Source organism: Girardinichthys multiradiatus, chromosome 22 (genome assembly GCF_021462225.1).
Source record: "Girardinichthys multiradiatus isolate DD_20200921_A chromosome 22, DD_fGirMul_XY1, whole genome shotgun sequence".
Taxonomy (NCBI): domain Eukaryota; kingdom Metazoa; phylum Chordata; class Actinopteri; order Cyprinodontiformes; family Goodeidae; genus Girardinichthys; species Girardinichthys multiradiatus.
Genome location: NC_061814.1, coordinates 26,633,126 through 26,656,990, shown reverse-complemented (window position 1 = coordinate 26,656,990; position 23,865 = coordinate 26,633,126). Strand labels below are relative to the sequence as shown.

At 39.2% G+C, this 23,865-nt stretch overlaps 1 protein-coding gene across 1 annotated transcript; it reads right to left on the bottom strand.

The window, feature by feature from the left end:
• Positions 1-406: 406 nt before the first annotated feature.
• Positions 407-7,967, bottom strand: LOC124859388 (Hermansky-Pudlak syndrome 6 protein). Its single transcript, XM_047352143.1, has one exon. It carries the CDS (start codon positions 5,739-5,741, stop codon positions 2,994-2,996), a length of 2,748 nt encoding a protein of 915 aa, XP_047208099.1. The 5' UTR covers positions 5,742-7,967; the 3' UTR covers positions 407-2,993.
• Between the last annotated feature and the right edge of the window lie 15,898 nt (positions 7,968-23,865).

Sequence of the window (23,865 nt, the reverse complement as noted above, 5' to 3'; positions counted from 1 at the left end):
ATTTTAAAATGAACTGAAATAGGCTTCGATATTTCAGTTTAAACACAAATATTTGCTATTTTGTGAGAATGTACTTATTCATTATCACACCACACCTGAATGCTGTTCCATGCCTGTTATTTTTTACCTCTTCTGTTTTGATAGGGTTTGCATTTTATTATTACTAAATTCACAATAAAACTGCTCTCATTCACATCTTTGCTGTTTTTAATTGCCAGAGTACAAAAAAGTCCTGAAAAATACTGCAATGTTTTATGTTCTGCTAAAATCCTGCAAAAGACAACAAAACCGACAGTAGGAATTTAATCTCCCAAAGCTAAGAAAGTGGTTTTAAATGCCAATAAAAAGCACAAAGCTGTCAAACACCTTGCTTCCCACTTAACAAGAAAGAGCAGGAGTCAAGAGAGAAATTTCATTTTTACTTTAATAGCATAAAAACGAATGGTGATAAATACTTTTAGCTGGTTTGACCATTTAAAATCCTTCAGTGAACATTGGCAAAAGTAATCAAAGTTACAATGTGGATATCAAGAAGGAATTAATATAAGCTGCAGCAATGAGCAGGCAAAGTTTAAGGCGATTGAAAATGTAACATCCAAACAGACAGTCTGAGCGGCCAGCGTGGGGAAAGGCAGGGTGTACGTGTCCAGCACACAGATATGAAATCAGCTGAAATGCTTGTTTAAATCAAGACACCGGAGCAACAGACCCGTGCGAGGAATCCAAGAGTTTCTGATTGAATTTAAAAACGGAGGAGGAAAGCAGAGCGGACAGAGTTTGCATTCTGTGCAGCGAGTTCTCCCTCAGGAATACGAGGAAGGCTGAGGAGAAATGTGACACTGCTCTCTCAGCTGTCCCGCAGCCCCTTTGGAGTCTGAACGTCACTTAGCACATATACGGGACATCTGGGTTTCACTGAACCTCACCCACAAAGAGCTCAGACAGATTTAGCTTTTGTAGTCTTTAAACGTTTGTTTCAAAATAAATAAAAATAATATGGAGGTTTCCATATTTAGATACAAAATGAAATAAATTTTTCAACAAAAACAGTCTTCCCACTCAGTTTACATTAACATAAACCAGTGAAACATCTTAAATCAGAAAAGCTCAATCTCAACAGAAGTTCAGATCAAACAATACCGAACGGTAGGAACAAAGTGCAGAGACAAGAATACAGACGGTCTGTCATCTCTAATAACATCATCCTCGTTGGTTCCATGAAGGACGAAGTACAAGATCTTATGCAAGCAGCAGGGAGATTGGTTTGGTCCAAACATGTCCACCACTCAGACACACACACACATACACGCTTGTATCCCAACAAGATTAGCACTAAAATTGAATTTCAACACCAGAATGTGCATCACTTTTACTGGGAATTTATTCTGGAATGTCCCTCGAGTTGAGTTTAGAGGAGACAAGATGGAGCCTGCAGAGGAAAATGGAAGACGGTAAAAGAAGAAACCAGCGTGCAGATTGTTCAGTGTTTGGTTTTCCGGTCATAGCGAGCCGATCAAAGCTGAGTTAATGTTTAAGCACGTTTAATATATTGAATGTGAAACTAAAAGTCCGTAAAAAAACCTTGACCCCACCCGTCCTCCCTCACTTTAAACAAAAACAAACAGTCGGCTCTCTCTGTAGATTCCCAGCTGCATGAAAGCGCATTACCAAGTTACAGGATTGAGACGAATTTAGAATAAAGGCAACACGATAAACCCCAGATGTAGAAAAGAGGTTTTTTAAAAAAAATCCTGCACATTATTAAGCATGCATCATATTGAAGTAAATGCTTTTAAGGCTTAAGAGATAAATACCACTGCAGAGGGGGAAGGAGGCTTTCAGAGGGCCTGTTATAAGGCAGAGATGTCATTTAAGAGGTTTGGACGTGAGGTGCTGTTAAAGTATTGTTCCTTTACCTGTAGTACACTGAGGTCACATCGCAGCGAGTTTGTAAAAAGTAAAGAAAGAGGAATTCAAGGCTAACAGTTAATCAGACGGACGCCTGTTTTAGCCATTAGATTAGCTTTAACTGAAACTACTTCAATCCACTGCATACAATGCTATATTAGCCGATGCTAACCTCCGATATGTCACAAGAGAGCGTTCAGTCTGTCGCTGGTTCATCTGCCAAAAAAAATCTCTGTCACTACACTGAAGTTGCATTAATCCGACGGTTCAGCCGGGGTCGTCTTACTCCACCAACAGTGGGGTTACTTGTGCAACAACATAAAGATTTCATGTTTCTGTGCTTCTTCAGGTTTGGTGGCTGTTTGTAAATCATCCCGCCGGACTGAAGCTGAGCTGATCAGAGGGACAGATACAGCCGGCAGCCTCAATCAATGCAACTTTAGCGTAGGACGTTGTGAATCTTGTGAAGGTGTAGATGGTTAATATCTGCTAATATGACGTTGTATCGCATGGATATCCACATTTTCAGTTTAAATAACTAAAATGGCTGGTCAAATTAGCTGTTAGCTTTCAACAAGCTCTGAGGATTTCTTCACTGTTGTAAAACGGTGGAATATTTCTAGCTACAGGTCAGGAAGCTATTTTTAACTGGACAGAACTTCACGTCAAAAAAAATCCAGACGATCCCTTTAAGTCCTCGAATGAGTGGCTTTGTTATTTACCAAGCAGTTATACTGTCTTATTACAGTAAACTATGCATCATTTAAAGTTTAAGGATGGTGTTAAATGCGCTGGTGCAAGAACAGTCTCATTCCCATGCAGTTAAGGTTTAGGAGATAAGTAACCCTGTAGATTCAGTATTTACAAAAAAAGGTCCATAAAAGACTTCACTGCATTATTTACACTTGTAGGATCTTCAGTAGTCATTTTAGTTTCCAGTTGTCAGAGTTCAACTTACAACCCTCTCACTTGTGTCGGTGAGTTACTCTACCGATGAACCTTTCAGATATTCATACTTTGTGTTAAAGTAAGGATGCTGACATTCAGTTTGTACACCATTTGTTCTCCAATAAGTTTGTTTGCATTTATGCAAATCCAATTGGGTCTGCATGTAGAGCCGCTTTGGACCCTTGAATATTTGTGTTAGCAGGTGATGTCTGTTCATGTGTTTCTGGGTAAAAAGAGGGATCCATGCTGCTGCAAGGAGCAGAGTCTGTGTTTAGATCAGACATGGACCTCGCCCGCTCCGTGGGCTGGCGGGGAAGAGCCGGAGGTGGGTACGATGGGGACTGGAGGATGTCAGCGTACCGCTGGCTGGGCTTCATCTCCCTCTGCAGCACTTTTCTCAGCAGCGGTTTTAGCTGCCCTATGGTCAGCTGGCTGCTGTCGGGGTCTGCAAAAGGAGAGGGGGGTGAGGAGGCACAGCTGGAGTGTGAGGGAAGGTTTTTGAGCACCAGGTTGAGGATGGTGGTGACGGTGTAGTCTTCGGGGCACAACGCCCACAGCAGTTCCAGGTAGGGGTCCAACTCCCTGTGTTGAGCCACCTCGCAGAGCAGAGTGGTGAAAATCTCCTTGTTGAGCAGCGGGCTCTGTTTGCAGAACTGGTGGGCCACCTGGGTGACCCGCTCCCAATGACGCTTGTCCATGAGGATCCTCAGTGCCTGCAGGATGGCGTTGGGCCGCCCACTGACCAACAGAAGCTCCACTTCCAGGTCCTGGCGCTGTTGTCTGTCTGGGTTTAGGCTGGACAGGACCCACAGCGCTCGCTTATAGAGAGGCACGTTGTTCTCCCTGCCCTCCCCTCCTCTGCCACTGGAAAGGCCCCAGGAGGAAGAAGCCAGGCTCAGTCCTAACATTGCAGAGCCCTGCTGCTGCTGGGAGAGCTCCAGAAACCTCGGCAGCCAGCTGGGCTGGAAGTGAAAGACTGACTGGCAGAGAAGTTCAAACACAGGCAGAGCAGATGATGTGGAAGCTGCAAGTTTGATTTTACAGTTATAATCACCTTTCAGGCTGTGACTGAGTTTCAACTGCCCGTTTGCAGACAGAAAGGAGTTTGGACAAGGACTGAGGACCGTTTTCCACACATCTGGGGGGGCTCTGCTGGACAAGGTGCCCTCGCCGTTGAAGTGGAGCTGCAGCGCAGCCTGTGCAGCTCTCCACGCCTGGCTGGGGAAGATTCTGAAGATGGAGTTCAGGTAGAGCAATGCTTCTTTGTCCAGCTCCGTGGATGACAGCAGCCTCACCACTTCTTTCTCCACCAGAGTTTCACACACTGCCTCCACCTCTTTAACATTCCCCCTCACTAAACTCCCCTTCAGGTCCTCCAGAGAGACCAGAGCTCTGAGCTCGCCCTCCAGAGAGCACATTAACTTCTCTTTCCCTGCAATATGTTCACTTCCTCCATTCTGCAACACCTCAGTCTCGTTCCTCCCGAAACCTGAGATGAGGTAGTTCCTGAGGATGGAGGCTAAAGAGATGGGGGCCTGAAATCGTCCTCCTTTCTTTAGGTTGTCCACAGTGAGCTGCGTGTTGCTAAGACTCCTCTGCTGGTAGTATTTGCAGGCCTCCTCGAACACGGCTTCAACCATGTGGGCTCCAGGATTAACACCCTCAGCTGGACTGGAACCCAGAAGCTTCACTGTAAAATCCTTCTCCACGATCATAAAAAGTCCAGTTTCTAAGAACAGATGGGGAGTCCGTCTCTCTGCCTGGTTTGCATAGAACAACCCCTCTTTCTTTAATGCAATCTTCTGCAGCTCTCTACCACAGTTCACCTCTATCAGATGCAGGGTTTTTCCGACTATTAGTCCCACTGTGTCCATGTACATGTACAGGCTGGCGTGAGTGTCCTGTTGAGGCGTGAAGTTGTCTGCCAGCTTGTATACCTGCCGCAGCATCCCGTCCTTCTGCAGGAGACACAGCCAGCCCGTACCAAGGAGCAGCAGCAGGCCTCCACAGCCTGTGGGAGAAAAGCTGCATATTTCAAGTGGCTCAAGAGCTGATAAATATCCCAAACAATCAGTAATCAGACGCCTGAAGTCGGACTCTTTGGCTGAAAGCTTCTTTATTGGGGTGTTTTTGGACGTGGTGCTGATGGTGAAGAAGTCATGGTGAGGAGACCAGGTTAGGAAGAATTTGGAGATGCACAGTTGCGGCTTGGCTTTTAGATTAGGCAGAAGATGCACGTAATCACCTGAGCTGATGACAGTGAATTTAGGATTATTGTGAAGGATGATTTTCAGCCCTCCCAGGCTCACAGCTCCATCCTCCACCTCGAAGTCCCGTCTGCACACACAGTATCTTAGTTTGTTCCCAGCGGAGCTGTGAGCAGGGGAGCTTTCTGAGGCTGGCCGCTCCTCACACCACACCAGGAGACTGGAGCAGGCACACACTGACACAACTCTGGCCTGGGGGCTGTTGCACAGATCCGAGGTCTGTAGGAGATGCCAGCCGGTCTTGCACTCCAGGAATTTCCAAAACTCGGCTTTCCCATTCTCAAAAACAACCACCGCAACAGCTCCTGTCCCGTTGCCCTTGTTGTGAAGATGGTCCAAGTAAAACACATCCACTATGGGGACACCTCCTTTAAACCACACGTCCAGCTTCTTCGAGTTGAGAGCCAGCTGGTGTCTTTCATACTTGTCAAAAGTCATGAGACCGACCTTAGGCTGGCGGAGGAGTACATGGATGTGACGTCCATCTGGGCTCAGACGAACATCTGACAGCCTGATTCTGCTGCGCTCATCGTTAGAAAAAGTTAGTAAGTCTCTCAGCTTCTGGTATCCAGCGTAGTCCCCGAAATCCGACAGCTCTTCCAAGACGAACCGCAACATATTCACGGTTCTGATTCGAAGAGTTCAGCGTAATTTCCTTCACCGTAACACGTATCGACAAGCCTGTTAGCTTGCACGGTTCATAAATCCGACCTCTGGCTCCAGCGAGGCTAGCGTAGCTGATCCGTTAGGTCCGGTGGAGGGATTCATCTCTTTAACGTCCGAGCGGAGGGATACATAGGTCCGACAGCATTACACAGTTGTAAGTTCATGTTTTATAAAACACTGTAAACTGTTAGCTGACAGTGTTAAGGTGTGGAAGAGCACACCCAGAAAAAGGCACTGCTGTCATTCCGATGCTATGCTAGCATTCCTCTATCATCACGGGATTGTTAATTTCCGGATACCGAGGCTGTTCTGCATAAGGAGGAGGAGCCAAACCCCGACCGCTGGACGGCAAAGATAATGTAGAAAAAAAATGAGGAGCCACTCTGCTGATATTTTTCTTTCGAACTTCAAAAGATTTTTTATCTTCAACCAGAGTTGGACATCTCAAAGTCGTTAATGAAATTATAAAAATTAGGTATCTGTAATGCATCCTAAGAGTATTCATGTATTTATTTTCACATTTTGTCCTTTTACATCCACAAACGTCATTTCAATTCTATTTCAGTAGGATTTTATCTGATAGATTAACATCAAGTAGCACATAATTGTGAAGTGGAAGATAAATTGTTGGCTTTTTTATTTTTATTTCGAAATAAAATACTGACAGTGTGGCGTGCATTTGTATTCAGCACCTCTGAGTCCATACCGTGTAAAAACACATATCTTCTCTTGCAGCTTTGTGGATATGTAGACTGAATTTGTTTTGCCTGTTCTTCTTTACAAAATAGCCCAAGCTCAGTCTGATTAGGTAAAAAGTGTCTATGACCACTAATTTTCAAGTCTCGCCTCAGATTCCTAATTGGATTTAGGTCTGGGCTTTGACTGGACCATTCAAACATGGGCGTATCTTGGTAGGTGTACAGTGTGGTGGACTCTTTTTATTTTTCTGATAATACATTGAACAATGCTCTGTAATATGTTTAAAGGTTGGGATATGGTTTTATTAGCTATCCTTGCTTTGTTCTTTGAGTATTCACGGAGCTATTTGTTCACTAATGTTCTTTAACAAACCTCTGAAGCTTTCACAGCACACACCAGAATTACACAAAGGTGGACTCTGGTGACTTGGAAGACAGTTGGCTCTGCTGGATTTTATTTAGGAGTGTCAGAGTAAAATGTGTAAAATACAAATCATTAGCCTCATATCATAATTGCCTATGTCATGGTCCGAAGGTTTATCGGAAAGAAAGACAAAACAAATTTTTCAGCAAGCCCATTATATTTTTCGTTGATATTGTAACCATAAGACAACGCACGACTTAGGCAATTATGCTTTAGGGCTAACGAGATGTAAAACATTAGCTTCATGCATCATTTTACTTCTACATTACATCTTTGGTTTATTTTTGGTTTATTGTATAACGCCCCATTGTAGTAGTTACTTTGAGGTTTGTGACAAAAGGAGAAAAGGTTCCAGGAGTGTGGGCACTTTTGCAAAGCGCTGTATCTATCTTTGTGTATTGTTATCTGGTTCTGACTGCTCTGTAAAATTTATCCTATCAAATCATTACAGCTGACATTTTCTATTCCTGTTTTGCAGAAATATTTATTTATTTATTTTTCCTCCAGCTTAGTGTTGTGTTGAAAGTAGCGATTTTCATGGAGAGCTGGAGCTTTAGTAATTTGGTATCAGAATTTATGAGATCATTTTTCAACAGAATATTGCAGAACCAGAATATGTACTTCATATGAACAGGATTTCTATTTAGAAGTGTGATTGATGTTCCTTTCTTTGATTGTATCAATACTGTATTACATTATATGCACATATCACCATCCATCCATCCATCCATCCATCCATTGGGAAACACAAACATGACATTCTACATTTAGACAGCCCATAAGGCCTGTTTAAATTGAGCTTAAATGATGGTATTGAAAGTCAGGGTAGTTTAGTCCATTTGATCAAAGCCAACGATATTTAAGCATCTGTAGATGTCTTTTGTAGCCATCTTTTCACTTTTTCATTTGCAATCACATTTTCAAGTTGTTTAGACTGCAGCATTGTGTTTTTATGTCTCCTCATTGTAATTCTGCCCAGGGGGTAACTGTATTTGTCTTGAGGACACAATTTTGCTGAACCTCACATCTGATCGTGTAGAATAAAGCAAAAATAAATAACAAAATACCACATTAACATTTTAAGAATCAACTGTTTCTCTGATGCTAGAAATATTTCAGGTAATGCAGGTGTTATTTACAGCTTAAGAGGAACAACCAGTAGAGTATAAAAAGAGGATCTACTTGAATTTCCGTTTTTGCTTTCAAAACTAGTTTTTTTTTGCAGCTAAACCAGTTATTTTATCAAGGAGGTATCAACAATTGATTTTAACTGAAAAAGTATCCCAGTGCATTCTGGTTATTTGCCCATTTTTGTCACAGGGTCGTGAAAACTTGCAAATTCTGCATTACCATCCTTGCTTGCAACATTACAATCTGAGGGGAGATTCGTTAAAACGGCAGTCATACATTTATGAGGTGAGAGGTGTTAGGGATAAAATAGCATAGGAGGCATATGAACCAGCAAATAAAGAATAGGTGAAAAACTTTGTATTGTTTTGACAACATCTAACATTTATTACAGTGGGAGTTGAAGGCTCATTGGTGACTCACAGGCTGCCTGTTATGAAGCCCGTATTACTTTACCAAACTTTTCTGGCAACTTTGAGCACAGCCCACACAGTAACATTAACTGCTTAACGACAGTGGGACTGATTTATATATATCTAGATTCCAAGAGAGAGACCACAAGTAAGTAGTTGGCAGAAGCAGTTAGGGATCCTTCAATTTATATTTATTAAGGCACTTAGCAGCATTTGGAGCTAAATTTAAACTAATCTGAGAGAATGCTGATCACATTTTCTTTCATTTAAATGATGTAGAGGCAGCACTGGACTTTGAACTGTCCCTGTTTGGTTTGTCTTCACTTCTCTATTCTCACATTTGTGACCAAATCAGGCCACATTTGATGAAGGTGAGAGTAGATCTGCAAGGAATCTGAGAAGGATTAATGCAAAGCTTGTAAACCCGTTATCACAATCAAATCAAGGAGAAAGTTTAGCTCCTCAAATTATCCATCCTTTTCTAATTAATGAGAGAAATGTTTTTAAAATACTGCTATTTCTTAAGATCTTTAATATCATGTAACGTCCAGAAGGAGGCAGAATTGAGCTTCACTGTGTGGCAGTAACTCAACTCAATATAATGATTATTTAAAGGTATTTCTTATTTCAAATTATATTATAATAATTTGATTTTAATGCACTAAAATACAGAGTTTTTGTATTGTATTTTTTTCTATTGTATTCTGTTCAATTCTAATTAATTCATTTAATACGCTAAAGTGTGTAGTTTTTAATCAATTTAATTTGATTATTATTTATTTTAATACTCTAAAACACACTTGTTTTATTTTATTATTTTAATAGTAAGTGCTTTTTAAAATTAATTTAACGTGATGTAATAATTTTGTTTTAGTTAGCACAATGAATGTATTTATTTTATTTACTCAAATCTTGGATTAAAAAGATGGCACATTCTTTTCAGCCTCTGTTAACTCAATTTATGCTCTGAATCTCATGATTAGAGACAGCATGGGCCTTTTTAAAGGCCAAAGGACCTTTTGATGAAAAGTACTTATTTTCACCACCTACTTATTCTACCAGCTGAATCATCTGAAGTAGTTTCATTTTGTGTCTTTGGCCTTTTTAACAGCCTCACATAGCTTTCTTTTTTGTTACTCACTGAAAAGCCAGAAATCTCGAAGTTAGATAAAAATTGTTAAATTCGTATTTTTCTGAAAGTTCTCTGACCAAACTGAGAATAGTGTAAGTTGGAAGAAATTGTCTTCTTTCATTCAGCTCTGACATAAAAACAGGCGGGCTCTTTTTATCACCCCAAGCCACTTTTAGAGGAGGATGTTTGGTTATTCAGAATAGTGTGCATGCAGATAAAAGTATATAGTCGCAGTAGATTCAGGCTTCGTTGCTCACAGACAGCTTTCTCTTGGATAGAAACTATCGTCTATTAGAAAGTACTTTTAGTCTGCTGTGTCTGTAGACAGGAAGATAAAATACTTGTCTGGAGACTGGAGGGGATTGAATGTGGGGGAGATTTTCTTTTTGAGTTATAAAGCACAGAAAGGAAAACTAATGGCTGAAAGAAACATTGCTTCTTAGGGTGGAGAAGATGGGTTGCCTGTCAGATTTACATCCCCTCAGGATAGATGCTTCTCTAATTTGAGCATGATTTAAATGAGCAAAAATTGGTGATTCTTTGTGTTTAGGGGTCAAACTAAGATGATATGATGATATTAAAAAAAGTTGCACCTGCTTGTCAGCCTGCTATCTCATCTGAAAACAAATATTTAGTGTTGAAATTCTTGGTTGTGAAAAGATGGCAGCTTCCCTTTCTCTGTGTCTACCTTTAACCTCTTATCTTATCTTATCTTATCTTATCTTATCTTATCTTATCTTATCTTATCTTATCTTATCTTATCTTATCTTTAATTTAATTTATGTCATAGAATAACACAAAGTAGTGCATAATTATGAGCTAGAAGGTAATTATCTTTTTAATTTGTTTTAAAATGACAAATCTGAAAAGTGTCCTCACTTCAGTTACAGCTACAAGTCTTTTTAGGTGTGCTTCTACCAGCTTTAAACATCTTCTGAAATCTTTGCTAATTCTTCTTTAAAAATAGTTTAAGCTCAGTCGGATTGGATGGAGATCTTGTCAGTTTTCAATTATTGCTACAGATTCTAAATGGGATTTAGGTCTTGACTTTGACTGGGCCATTTTAACACATGAGTATGCTTTGGTCTAAACCATTCCATTGTTGCTCTGGATGCATGTTTAGGGTTGATGTCCTCGTGGAAGGGGACTCTCCGCCTCAGTCTCAAGTCTTTTGTACCCTCTTACAGGTTTTCCTCCAGGACCACCTTTTAATAGCTCCACCTATCTTCCCATTAACTTGGACCAACCATCTTGTACCAGCTAAAGGAAAGTATACCCACAACATGAAGCTGCCACTGCCGTATTGAAGGTGTGTACAGGGTGGTGCTCAGTGTTATTTTCCCTCCACAAACAGCATCTTGCATGGTTTTCCAAAAGGCTCAGTTCTGGTTTCCTCTGACCAGAGCATCTTCTTTCATGTATTCAATGGGCTCTGCAAACTTTAAATGGTACTTCCAATGATTGTTTTCAACGATGGATGTTTTCTTGCTAGTTGTACCTAAAGGCCAGATTTGTAGAGTGCACAACTATACACAACTATCTGCCATCTGAGCTGCAGATTTCTGTAGCCCCTCCAAAGTCACTGTAGGCCTGGCATCTCTGAGTAACATGGACAGCCATGTCTTGGTAGGTTTGCAGTTGTGCCATACTCTTTCTAATTTCCCATGGTGGATTGAACAGCACTCTGTGAGATGTTCACTGCTTGGGATCTTGTTTTCTAATCTAATTCTGCTTTAAACTTCTACACAACTTTATCCCTGACCTGTCTGCTGTGTTCCTTGGTCTTCATGATGCTGTTTGTTCACAAATTCTTTCTAACAAATCTTTGAGGTCTTCAGAAACCAGCTGTATTTATACCGAGATCAAATTACACACAGGTGGACTCTGTTTGGGGTATCCGAATAGAATGCAATAGAATAGAATATAATAGAATAGTCAATTTTTTTTGTCTCTCGGTGGATATAAGCAGCAAAATGACAGGCAAAACCAAACAATTGACGTCAAAAGTAAGCAACTATAATAAAAAATGAAACCGAGACTGTATGTAGTTGAATTACATGTTTAGGACATGTTTATGGATGAATTGAATATAAAACAAAACTAATCCTCAGTGGAGATAAAATGTTAGATTGAAGCAAAATACGCATCTTGAAAATTGTGCAAATACCTTTTAAAAACTTTCAGTATGATGAGGGAGTGAAGCACATACTGTATATATCCAGAAGCAACAAATTACAAGGGTTAATGCTGTGATTGTAGGTTTCTGTGACACAAAATCAGAGAATTACACAAATATTTGGATACTTTAGACATAAAAAGAAGGCCTTTTACAGATTTTCTTAAGCAACAAATCAAGTTTCACCTGATTATGTTCATGATCATTTCAGGTAAAGGTCTTCAGTAGAGACTGTGACTGGAGTTGCATCCACAGTGGTGGTTCTTGACTCAGTGAAACGATTAGACTCAGAAAAACAGAAAAAAAAAACAGCCAAATTGTACATAGATGAGATATAATGGGCAATATCTCCAACTCACATGGCCCAGACATAACAAGCTGGATGGGAAGATAACAACCACATTGAAGATGCCATTAGCAATGATTTCAGTACAATAAGGAAAATTGTTTCTAGTAAAATCATTGAGATGAAACTTTCAATATTCCCCCGTAGGAGCTCCATTAAAAGCAAACAGAAGTCCTGAATTCTCATTGTTATCATTTGTGATGATATGCCTGCCTCATTGGCAAAGAAGATAACATTTACAGCTGGCATTCCCTCCACATTTAGCTCCAGCTCTTATCTCAATGATCCATATCCCAACTCTGAGCAGCAATAGCTTCAGATCTCCTCCATCACACTATTAATCCAATTTATGGCCCTTGACTTTTTGTGGGATGGGCGTCGTGTTTTCGGAGCCATTTCCCCCTCTTACTTGTCTCCTTTCTCTGCATTTATTAATCTGTCCTGTTCTCGCAGGATGCATGATGAAGAGAAACTCACTTTTTAACTGCGGAGCTGTAATACCCATTGTGACCACAGATAGGCAGCGTGTGCACTTGGTTTGGTTGGTCATTGGAGGATGAAAGAAGGTCATAAAGTTGCTGATTTCACTCATGTTTGCAAACTGAACTGTTTGATTTTATAAGAAGAGTTTAAAGCAAAGTAGATCTACCCCTTCAACAAATGTCCTCTCTCGCTGTCATGTGAACGGGCACAAAGTTTAAGTACATCTTTACAGCTTTAGCCTCCTTCTTAATTTTTCTGTTCCTTTCACCTCACTGCCTCCTTGTTAATGATCCAGAAATTATTGTGTTTTATTCCTTTATGCTCCCTCTATCTCTTTAGGTCTCACCTTCATCATGTCTGTCTTTCTGCAACCACTTCATTTCCCAAAATCAGGTGGATTTACTTGCTGACATGCAGCACCTTGCAAACTATTCAATCCCAACTTTAACACTTTTTACCACAAACCTAATTACATTTTGATGAGACTTTATTTGATAGACCAACGTAAAGTGGTCCATAATTTGGAAGTGGAAGGAAAATGATACATGGTTTTTCTAACTATATTAAAATCTAAATCAGAAAATGTGGTGTACATTTGTATTTGGCCCTCCTTTGCTGTGACTAGTTAGTCATGTTGAGTGTATAAATACAGCTGCTCTTTCTAGGCTTTAAGGGTTTCTTAAATAACATAAGTGTAGACCTCTGGCATCATGAAGACCAGGAAAAACAGCAGACACATCACAGATAAAGTTTTGAAGAGGTTAAATGCAGAGTCAGGTTATAAAACAACCTGAAGCATTTGGTCATGATGGAAACATTCAGTCCATCTTCTGAAAACCGATACATTGTAGTCATCACATCAAAAAAGACAAAACAAGTTCCAGTTACACATCTGAGACAAGTAAAAGCCATATAAGCAATGGTCATAAATAAATTAATAAATTAATAAATGTTATGTGAAAATAGTGCAAAAGGGTTCTTCAAATGTAAAGTTAAAAGTGGCCATACAAGGGTGCTTGTGAAAGTGGTTCAGTGAGGAGCTGCCTATGTATTTGAAGTAGTGTTCAGTAGTGCTTTAACTGCCTCATATTTTCAGTTTGTTCGTCCTATTGCGTGTACTCCTATAGCACCTCCCCGAGGGCGAAAGGGCAAACAGCTCATGTCCAGGAAGCAAACTGTCCCTGATGATGCTACTAGGTTTCTTTAGACATCTCAACTTGGAAATGTCCTCCAGAGAGTAAAAGAGAGCAATCGTTGACTGTCTTTGCTGTTCTTATCACCTTTTGCCTTCCTGTCTGCAGCAGAGCAACCAGCATACCACACTGTAACACAGTATTGTTCTCAATTGTAAAGCAGTAGAACATCACCAGCAGGTTTTCCTTACGGGTTTGGTCGTAGCAGTTTTAAAAAATGTATTCTCTGCTGGGATTTTCTGCTGTTATGTTTGCCGAACAGAAGAGGTCCTGGTAGAAACCGTAGTCCTCAGGAACTTGGAGGTGGTGACTTTCTCTGCCACTAACGAGGAGTTCTGTTTTATGTTGTCTGAAATCCAGCAGTATTTCCCTAGTGTTGCTAATGTTCAAGGCCAGGTTGTTGCTTCATTTGAAGAGTGTACAAGTCTTGCCTGTGTTGGCTGACTCATCTTCTGAAATCATCTTTGCAAGATGTGCTCTATGTTTTGGATTTTTCTGTCTCATAAAATCCCAGTAACTTGCGCCCTGTCTAGGGAGTACCTCGCCTCTTGCCCAATGAGTGCTGGAGATAGGCACCAGCTCCCCCGCGAACCTCTACGTACCAGCGATACAGCAAACAGGTGGATGGATGGATAAAATCCCTATAAAATACATTGATGATTGTGGGTATGTGACAAAATGTAAGAAGTCTAAGGGCTTTAAATAACTTTGCAAAGCTTTGTAAATCCTCTCATGCTAATTCTGAGTTCTTCTTTGTCTCAGAAAACCTTCATCTTCCTTCTGCTACATGCAAAGACTCAAATCAGAATGAGCCCAGCCTTTGATCACACTGAGCCTCTCCTCACCAGCGCAGGCCCAATTTAACAGGCTCTGCAGCCATAAAACCTTGATGATCTAACTTGTAACAACTTCACCTTGGCGGGATCCCGACATGAATCTGAAAGCATGTCAGCATGATCAAAACCGTCTAAAACAAAAGAGCCAAGGGTGCTTATGTATGTGACGTGCATATTTGTTGAAAACCATGGTTTCCTCTAAAGTTTGCTGCGATAAAACTGTCCACGACAGGCTCAGGTTGATGAGCTGTGACATTATAAAGACTTGGCTTTTTAAATAGTCGGTGTCTCTCATCAGTTGACTCTTTGTGCCTTTTTTAGGTGGTTATAATGGCTCTGCTAAAGAGGCATTAACAACATCTGTTTTTCCTTCCCTATTTACACACACACACACACACACACACACACACACACACACACACACACACACACACACACACACACACACACACACACACACACACACATTAAGATTATTTCTGCCTGCCTCTTTCTTTTGCTGCTGTTTCACCTAACTGAGCTGTATGTTTTACATGTAAACATCCTTAGTCAGCTAGTGTTTCTGTCATTATAATATATGTTACAACTTATGTTTATAACATATATTAATATAACATATGTAACATATATTATATTTTTATTTATATTTATAATATATGGTTCACTTAAACTCACAATATTATATAAGTCAAATAAAAATAAAAATATCATTTTACTGAGAATATTATTTTTATTGAGAAAGAGGTCTTCTAATGAGTAGTACTAGCTTGCAGCTGCTCTGGGGTAAAAAAAAAAATCAAATTTTTACCCAAAAACTGCCTTCTTTCCTCTGTCAAAACACAGCTGAGATACTCTGAGCGACAGGCCCCACTTTTTTATGCAATCAGCAGGAGGCAGGAGGTGGTTCTGGTTTTGTTGCTTAGCATCTCACTGGAAGGGATGTTTTTGTGATTCTGTTCACCTCATCCGACCGCTCCATCTGGTGCCTGGTCCGATTTTTAATTTGGGAAGAAAACCTGGTGGGCTAACGTGGACTCGGGGAATCGCTGCATTAAAACTATGGTAAGAATTGTTTCCTCACTCATTGGTTCTTCACAGCTTTTAGGATGAAAGAAAAGACACATGAAAAAAAAAAGCTTTCTCTAGAGTTTTTATTGTTTTCTGTAGAATAAATTACAATTTAGACTCTATCTGTTACCTTTAAATGGGTTTTAAATATCCAAATGTGAAATAGACAATGTCCATGGCCAGACAACAAGGCCACACAAGAATGAATCAAGATACCAACCAAAAGGTGACAGGAAAACTCAGAAACAAGAACAACAGGAAAACAGGAACTAAGGTCTACAGGGAAAACAAATAACTAAAGACAGCAATTCAAAGAGAATATAAACATATTTAACTTACAAAACCAATGTCCCAGGGATGATAACGTATACTTTATTCACATTATACCTTATCTCACATTATAAGTTACTTGTTACTTTTGCAAAAAAAAAAAAAATGTAATACCTATTTTATGGGGCTCATAAAATATAATGCAGAGCTTTATTAAAGAAGAAGAAATGTTAAACACTGAAAGAGTTAGAATTTGGAATCAACATCTTTAGGCTTTAGGATTAATGACGACATCCAAACTCCACACATAAAAGTCCCCAATGATGTTCAAACATGAGCATCTTGCTGTGACATTAACCTGGCATTTCAGCTCCACAGACCAAGGAAATGATAGAAAAGATGAAGCAGAAAACTGGTCTATTTGGTAGCTATTATGGTCTCAGCTCCATAAAAACATGTTGGAAGAGGTAACAGACGAAAGTGAGACTCTCTTCTTGCATTACAGGCTATGTTATCTGGACCATGTGGGAATGTTTTGGGGGCCATGAAAACTGGGGTTATTAGTTTACAACTGTTATTTCTTATATTTTGCTGGGTTTTACAACTTAATCTGGAAAATCAAAAGCAGGACAAAACCAAGAGTTTAGAAAAAAGAAAACAAATAATGGCAGATAGCGCACAAAAGGATGACGCAATCCGTTAAACCATCTATAAACTTAACCACTGAGTACTGAATTGAAAAGAGGCAAGGCAATAAAGAATTAAGGAGGTCAGGTTCCTTAATATGATCCAGGCAAGACAAACTAACCCGTTAGAGGCTGTATATTGATAATGAAGGTTTGCCTTATAGATCTGTTCTGTGTTCTTTGTATCTACTTTATAGAGTTGTGATTCTGCGTTTATATATATATATACATAACATGCGTTTTGGACATTAGGAGAAATACCCAAACCAAATCCTGGGACCCTTTGGCTACAGGATAACTATGCCACTGTGCAACCTGTTTGTATGTTCTACTTTACCAAATAAAAAAATATTTTGCAATAAAGGTTAAACATGAAGTGAATTGTGAAATATGTTTTAAATGTATGTAGGTGTTCTAGTAATTATGGGGCATGGTTTCTACATTTTCACTCTAACAAATTACCAGCTACAATTGAAAGCAGATCTTTACATCTCCTGTCTAAAAGGGCACACAACTTGTTTTTCTCAATGTCCGACATTTTTCCATTATTTCCATTTGGTAAACACCAGAATGAGTGAGAGTGATTTTTTTTTTCTTTTTGCTTTCTTCAACTTTAGAAGTTATTTATAAATATATTTCCTTAGAATTTGGTACATTTACTTTTTAAACTGTATGACTTGGAGGAAACATTTTGGGTATTCTTCCACAAGTTTCTGACAATAGTTTCTGGTACTTTGGCCCCGTCCTCCAGACATAACTGGTGTAACTGAGTCAGGTTTGCAGGCCACCTCGCTCACACTTAGATTCAGATTTAAAAACAGATGTTCTATGGGGTTCAGAGCAAGACTTTGTTGTCCTGGAGCCACTTTTGACTGATTTAGGGGTATGGTTATCAGAAGTGGGACCAAGTCATTGCATTGCAAGTCACATATATGTCTCAAGTCTTTCCACCTAAGTCTCAATTCAAGCCCCAAATAAAGAGATGAAAGTCCCATGTTTATTCTAAAGTCAAGGCAAGGCAAGTTGCGACTCGAGTCGAACCTTAACTTTTAATTTTGAGTTTTAAACAAGTCATTTGCCCAAAAATGCAATTTAATCAGAGTAATGATCATCTTGAAACTTTTAAATTATTTCCTCCATCTCAACAATAATAAACTGGTTATGCTATTTTGGAGATCAGATCTTTCTAATAGCTTTCTTGAGCTCTTTCTGTCATACAATCGCTCTTCTGTCAGGATTCCTGACATATTCCTTGACAACTCTTAAATTCAAAAAGCAAACCAATTCAGTTGTCAAGAAGAGCTTTTTCCAGCTTTGACTTCTTGCTAAAGTAAAGCCTTACTGTATTCCTAATGATTTTAAAATAGTGATCCATGTTTTTAATATCACCTCGTCGAGACTATTGTTATTCCCTTTATGTCGTTGTAGATCAATCATCCCTCCATCGCTTGCAGCTTGTCCAAAATGCTGCTGCTTGTCTGTTAACAAGAACTAGAAAACAGGAACATTTAACTCCTGTTCTGGCTTTACTTCACTGCCTTCCTATTTGTTACAGGATTGATAAATAAAATTTGAGACTGGTTTTAAGTGTTGCCCCAACATATTTAAAGATTCCTAAAAAAACGGCATACATCGACAAGAACACTAAGGTTAAACAAACCGTTGCTCTAAGATGTTCTTTGACATTCCTCAATGAGAATGCCAAATAAAAACAGATGCTTTATTTTCAACCAAGAGTTTCCCACTTAAACAGGCTTCTTTAAAAGAGAGAACAGTCACCAACGTTTCCCCAGCTTGTAATGTTACTGCCTTGGGTAGCCACCTAAGATTTGTAGGTACTAAAGCTTAAAGCACAACTGCAATAAGAAAAGGTTTGTAAATGCCATAATTAACTGAAACTTTTCCTGTATAAGACAAAGGTGATGATAAAAGTTAAATTTTTAATGTGACTCCAAAAAAAGCACATTTAAAAGGCTCATTAGGCCACAGCAGAGCACCAAGACCGTTACAGCAGAGAATCATAAAAGATACTCGCCATAAATTGAGAAACACTTTTATTTTCCAGTGATATGAGTCTCGTGAATCATTGTGCGAATACTTGAGCTTGCTGCTCCCATGGAGGGAATGTGAATATGTGTGGATATGCAGAGCACATTAAAGCCACACTCAGTCATTTGCTGTGTGGCTGCATCTCAGAGGAAAATGAGTGACACTGTTGGCCCTTTGCTTTATAAATTAGGTCCCTGGGTAGACATCCAGCTTTACACTGCAAATTCATTATGAGTTAATCACGAGCCATATGGGAAGATAAGTGCTATACAACCATACATTACGAGGTCATTTTCAAAAACCTTAGGAGTCATGAGTGCCTGTAAACTGATTAAAATCAAACCTCTCAACAATGCAAACTACTTAGGATCAAATGCCATCAAATGTTTGGGTTGATGTACACAGATGGTGTAGCCTTTTACTGTAGAGGCCTTGGTGGAGATGGAAGGGATCTTTTAATTGGAAGAAGGTGGAGCTCAGGGGACAGAGGAGGTTGGTGGAGACGTTGCATTGAGTGAAATGATTTTCTGTGGGCAGCAAAGATAAAGAGGGCAGCCTCCATTGGGTAGTGGTCAGAAAGAGGAAAACATGAGGTCAGAGGACATGGTCAAGCCCATTTATGTAGACTGCCTGCTCACAGAGAAAGAAAGACCACAAAATATTAGATCTCAATCAACCGAAGTCCATTTCCTTTCCTGTGCTTCCAGTCTCTATTGAAGTGATGATGTTTGCTAACTAACCACTGCAGAAAGGTTCAAGAGTAAATGCTAACAACCAAAGGAGCTGTTTGTTTTTCATTACCAAGTTTCAGGATCCTGACATTGTGCATGTAGGTAAAATCTATTTCTATGACAAGTTAATATCAAATGCTTTCTAACAACCGAGATGTTGAGAAAAAAGCTTGAACAACAACAACTGGATAATATGAAAAAACATAGCGTAGGATGATTTTCTGGTGCTTCTTTGTTGTCACAAAGTTTATAAACCCCTTAGCAACATTATCTCTGATTAAACAAATTAAATACAACAATATGTAGAAAAAGGGCACCAAATGTATGAACTTTTATATGAAATATTTTTGTATGAAATTTTAAAAACCACTAGAAACTAAAATAATATCTCAACATGTACAGTGCTTCAAAAAGGTATTAGCCCCCACATTTATTATGTTTTTGCTTCTTTGTCAAACTTAAATGTTTCTGATCTCTAAATAAATGTTAATATCAAACAAAGACAGCCTGAGTGGCAAATTGAACTTTTTAAAATTATTAATTCATTCATTATCAACACAAAACCTGGTCGTTTTTTTTTTTTTTTAAAAGGTATTACTCTATGCTTAGAAACTGCCACCCCTGTGGTGGAATTTTGACCCTCTCTTCTTTTGGAAATTGTTTTGATTCAGTCAATGAAAGATTTTTGTTTGAGCACCTGCAACATTAACACAGGCAGATGATCCCAACACTGATGATCCAAGGACATAACTTGAGCTAAAATCAAGTTATTGATCATTCATTGCCACTGCTCTGAAATTTAGCATTTTTGCTGGGTTTTTCTTGTGTGTGTGAAGCATGTTTTCACCAGACTCATACAACTAACTTTAGTTGTCTAACTTGGTAGTTCCTGCAAGAAAGTAAATAACCCATAGTATGCATCACACAGTTTTTTTTTCTTGAGGTGATTTGGATGTGTGATTCCCCCCCTCATTTTCGTCAGACCTGATCCATCCTCAACCGGTGGAGAGAAGAAATCAACGTCAAAGTAATTTCGTTCTTTTTATATGAAATCGGACAGGCACACTTAGAAGTCTGTGCAGGATGAGGCATAGTTAAGGTGATTTAGAATCACCAGTAGTTAATCCAAGGTATCAACTTGTTGCATGCAATACTGATTGAAGTGTTTTACGCTGAGCTGTGTTTTGATTTGGTGCTGCAAGCGCTGCTAAATCGTGCGTGGTTAATGTTTTGTCCGGCTGATCCCAAATCAGCCAGAAGTTGGACTTTTAAAGTTTTCATTCAAAGCAACTGCGGTCTAGGCTTTGCCTGACCATTTCTTTGTTCCACTTTTATTACTGGAGTTTTTCCACTGAGTTCCTGCCTCAGAGTTTTATGACTTTGTTCGAAATTTGGGGCAATCAGTTGTACGGCTAAAGGGGCGTGGCTCCACTGTTCTAACAGCTGCTCGCTGCAATCGAGACATCAGCACAACAGGAGGATTTCTTTCCATTTAACCCAAATTGCACATTTTGTCCATAAAACTGCTGGTTTGATCTTCATAGACACTCAATGCGCATATATTTTTATTTTATTATTATTGTTAGGTAGTCATTTTTATCCCCTTTGTGTAAAATAGTGCTTGTTAGTTAGGTGAAGGTTTTTGGACCAGAATAATGGTATATCAGGATGATTTGGCTTCAATAAATCTTCATATATATAATTAAGAGAATTGTTTGTGTTTATTTTGTGCAAGAGTGATTTATCTGTCAAAACAAGGTCGAAGTTCCCCCACCCTCGGTGAAGCGGTTGAATAAACAGTGACATTTAGTGGTTTTGGTTAATAATTGATCAATTATTAGGGATGAATAACTAATTGTAATTATTAAGAACGTTGAATCCATATCCATAACACCAGAGGACATCTATGATTTCTATTTGTAAGTAATGATGTTTGGTTAAGAATTTATTTTCCTGAATTATGATTTTTAATTATAATTTTTGATGAATATTAGTTAATCAATAATCATAATTCTTACATATTTCTACGTGTGTTCATTCACAGTCTTCTTGTCTTTGGTGAGAATCTACAATGTAAATAGTCATGAAAATAAAGTGACCCATTAAGTAAGAAAGTGTATCTCAAACCTTTGACCGGTAGTGTATTTTCATTACATCAGATGACAGACTTGTGACCTGTAGTTTGTGTGCCTATAGTTAGCCATGGGGTTCTGCAAGGTTCTGTGCTTGGTCAAGTAGTTTTTCAACAAATGTACTACATTACAAATGCGCAATGCGAGTTTTGTATTATTAGACAGGATGGAATCAATTTCAATTCCTGTGCTGATGACACTATGCTGTACTTATCTATGAAATGACCTGAAATGGTTCAAACTATGGTGACGTGACGGTGGTGGTAGGGGTTCGTCCTGTAACTGGTGGGTTGACAGTTTGAACCCCGCTCTGTCCGTCGCAGTCGTTGTATCCTTGGGCAAGACACTTCACCCACCTTGCCTGTGGATAGTGGTCAGAGGGCTCGGTGTCGCCGATTGTATGGCAGCCCCACTTCTGTCAGTCTGCCCCAGGGCAGCTGTGTATACAGTGTAGCTTACCATCTTCAATTTGTGAATTTGTGAATGTGTGGATGAAAGGTTGTATGACTGTAGTGTAAAGCGCTTTGGGGTCTTCGGACTTGCTAAAGCGCTATACAAGTGCAGGCCATTTACCATCTGAAAACCTCCAACTGATCCAAGAATGTAAGAGCAACCTGAGAAATAAAAGGCTTAAATTATATTTACCAGAATAGATCACATCTTTACATTATTCCAGCTTCTTTCTGTTGGCTACTTGTTAAATTCAGTATCAAACATTGCTCTTCTTACTGAAAAAAAAACAAAAAACAAAATCAAACAACAGTTCTGGCATGCAATAAAGGTCTCATAGTTAATATACCTGCAAAACACCTTGCTCTCCGGCTGTTGAGTTCCTTGTGATTCCTGGAGTTTTTCAAAAGTTAAAACTGTTTAAAATTGTTTCAAATCAAACCTAAATTATTTATCTGCTTTAATGAGCAGCACAAGCATGCAAAGTTTGCTTTCCAGAACAAGACTTGCTAATGCAAAAAAATTCCCTAGCAGGGGATGTCTGCAGATATGGTCATTTTATATTTGAAAAACTAAAAAGCAGATAAAGTTGTATGAGAACAAATATATATATATATATTATGTCTGTAATATGAAATATGCTATAAATAATCCCTTGTGAATTCTGATGCATCTTTTCTTGGGTTCTTTATTGTGGCACTATATGTGCCCCCCTTTTCCTTTAGTCACTTTTCCTGATAATTTCTCCTCCTCACGCACGCCTCCCTACACTGCCTTTGTCATGGCTATTAGTCCTCAGCATACAATCGATACCCTGAGGCTCACAGCTGCCACTAACAAAGCAATGTAGGAAATGAGAAAGGGAGATAATGAAAGTGTAAGGAGACGAAGGAGAAGACTTGTAGTGGTGTCTCTTATTGTAGTTGCTGTTTGTGAAAGTCCTTCATCTCTATTTTCTGTCCATCTCTGTCACTTATTGATTTCAAATTTTGGATACAATTTTATGCTAAAATTAAAAACTTTGAAGTTGTCAATTAGGGTATATAGAGTCACAGGTAATACCTTTTATCTGTCTGGGTTTCAATGGCTAAGCGCATCGATTAAAAAAATGCTGTTTTCGAAAACAAAAGAATACTTACAAATGAGACTCAGCAATGGTGCAGCACTTGTGGATTTATAGTTGTGAACCCAGCTCTCTGTCAACAGGGGTTTGGGGAGGAGGAGGGCTGGTGTTGGAGGTGTAAATTAGACTATAGATCAGGGGAACTGGCAGACACTGATGCTGCTCAGCTGATGAATGGATAATAGTGCCTCTGTTCCAAAGGGCCCTCGGCATATGGCGCATAAACTAGCATGCCCACGTGGACAGATGGGTGTGCACACATTTGGACAAAAAACACGCACACAATTTTATTTTCATGCCAAGAAAGGGCAGGAGAAACTAAAAGGGAATGCAAAATTAGAGGGGAGTTTAATGCCTTTGGGCACAGGAAATATTCCTAATATCAACAGGCTTTTACCGAAAGAAAAATGACCTCAGGTAAAATTTGTTAGCACTGCAAAAAGGGTTAGTTTTTTCAAAAACCAAATGCTGGATAGGGACATTTATTCTTCTGAAACATGGTGTTTAACAATATCCATATATGAGAGTTCTGATGTCTTTATGTAGCATTAGCTGTAGGTCAAAAATGCTGTTAATATGTGAAGCAAATGTAAATGTTCATGCAACATCTAACAAAGTATACAGGGGTACACAAAATAATTGTATCTATTGAGTTATTTCTTAAAAATACTTAATAAAATAGCTGCAGTTTGGGTTAAAAACTATTTAATTTAGTCATTTGAGTTATCAAGACAAGTG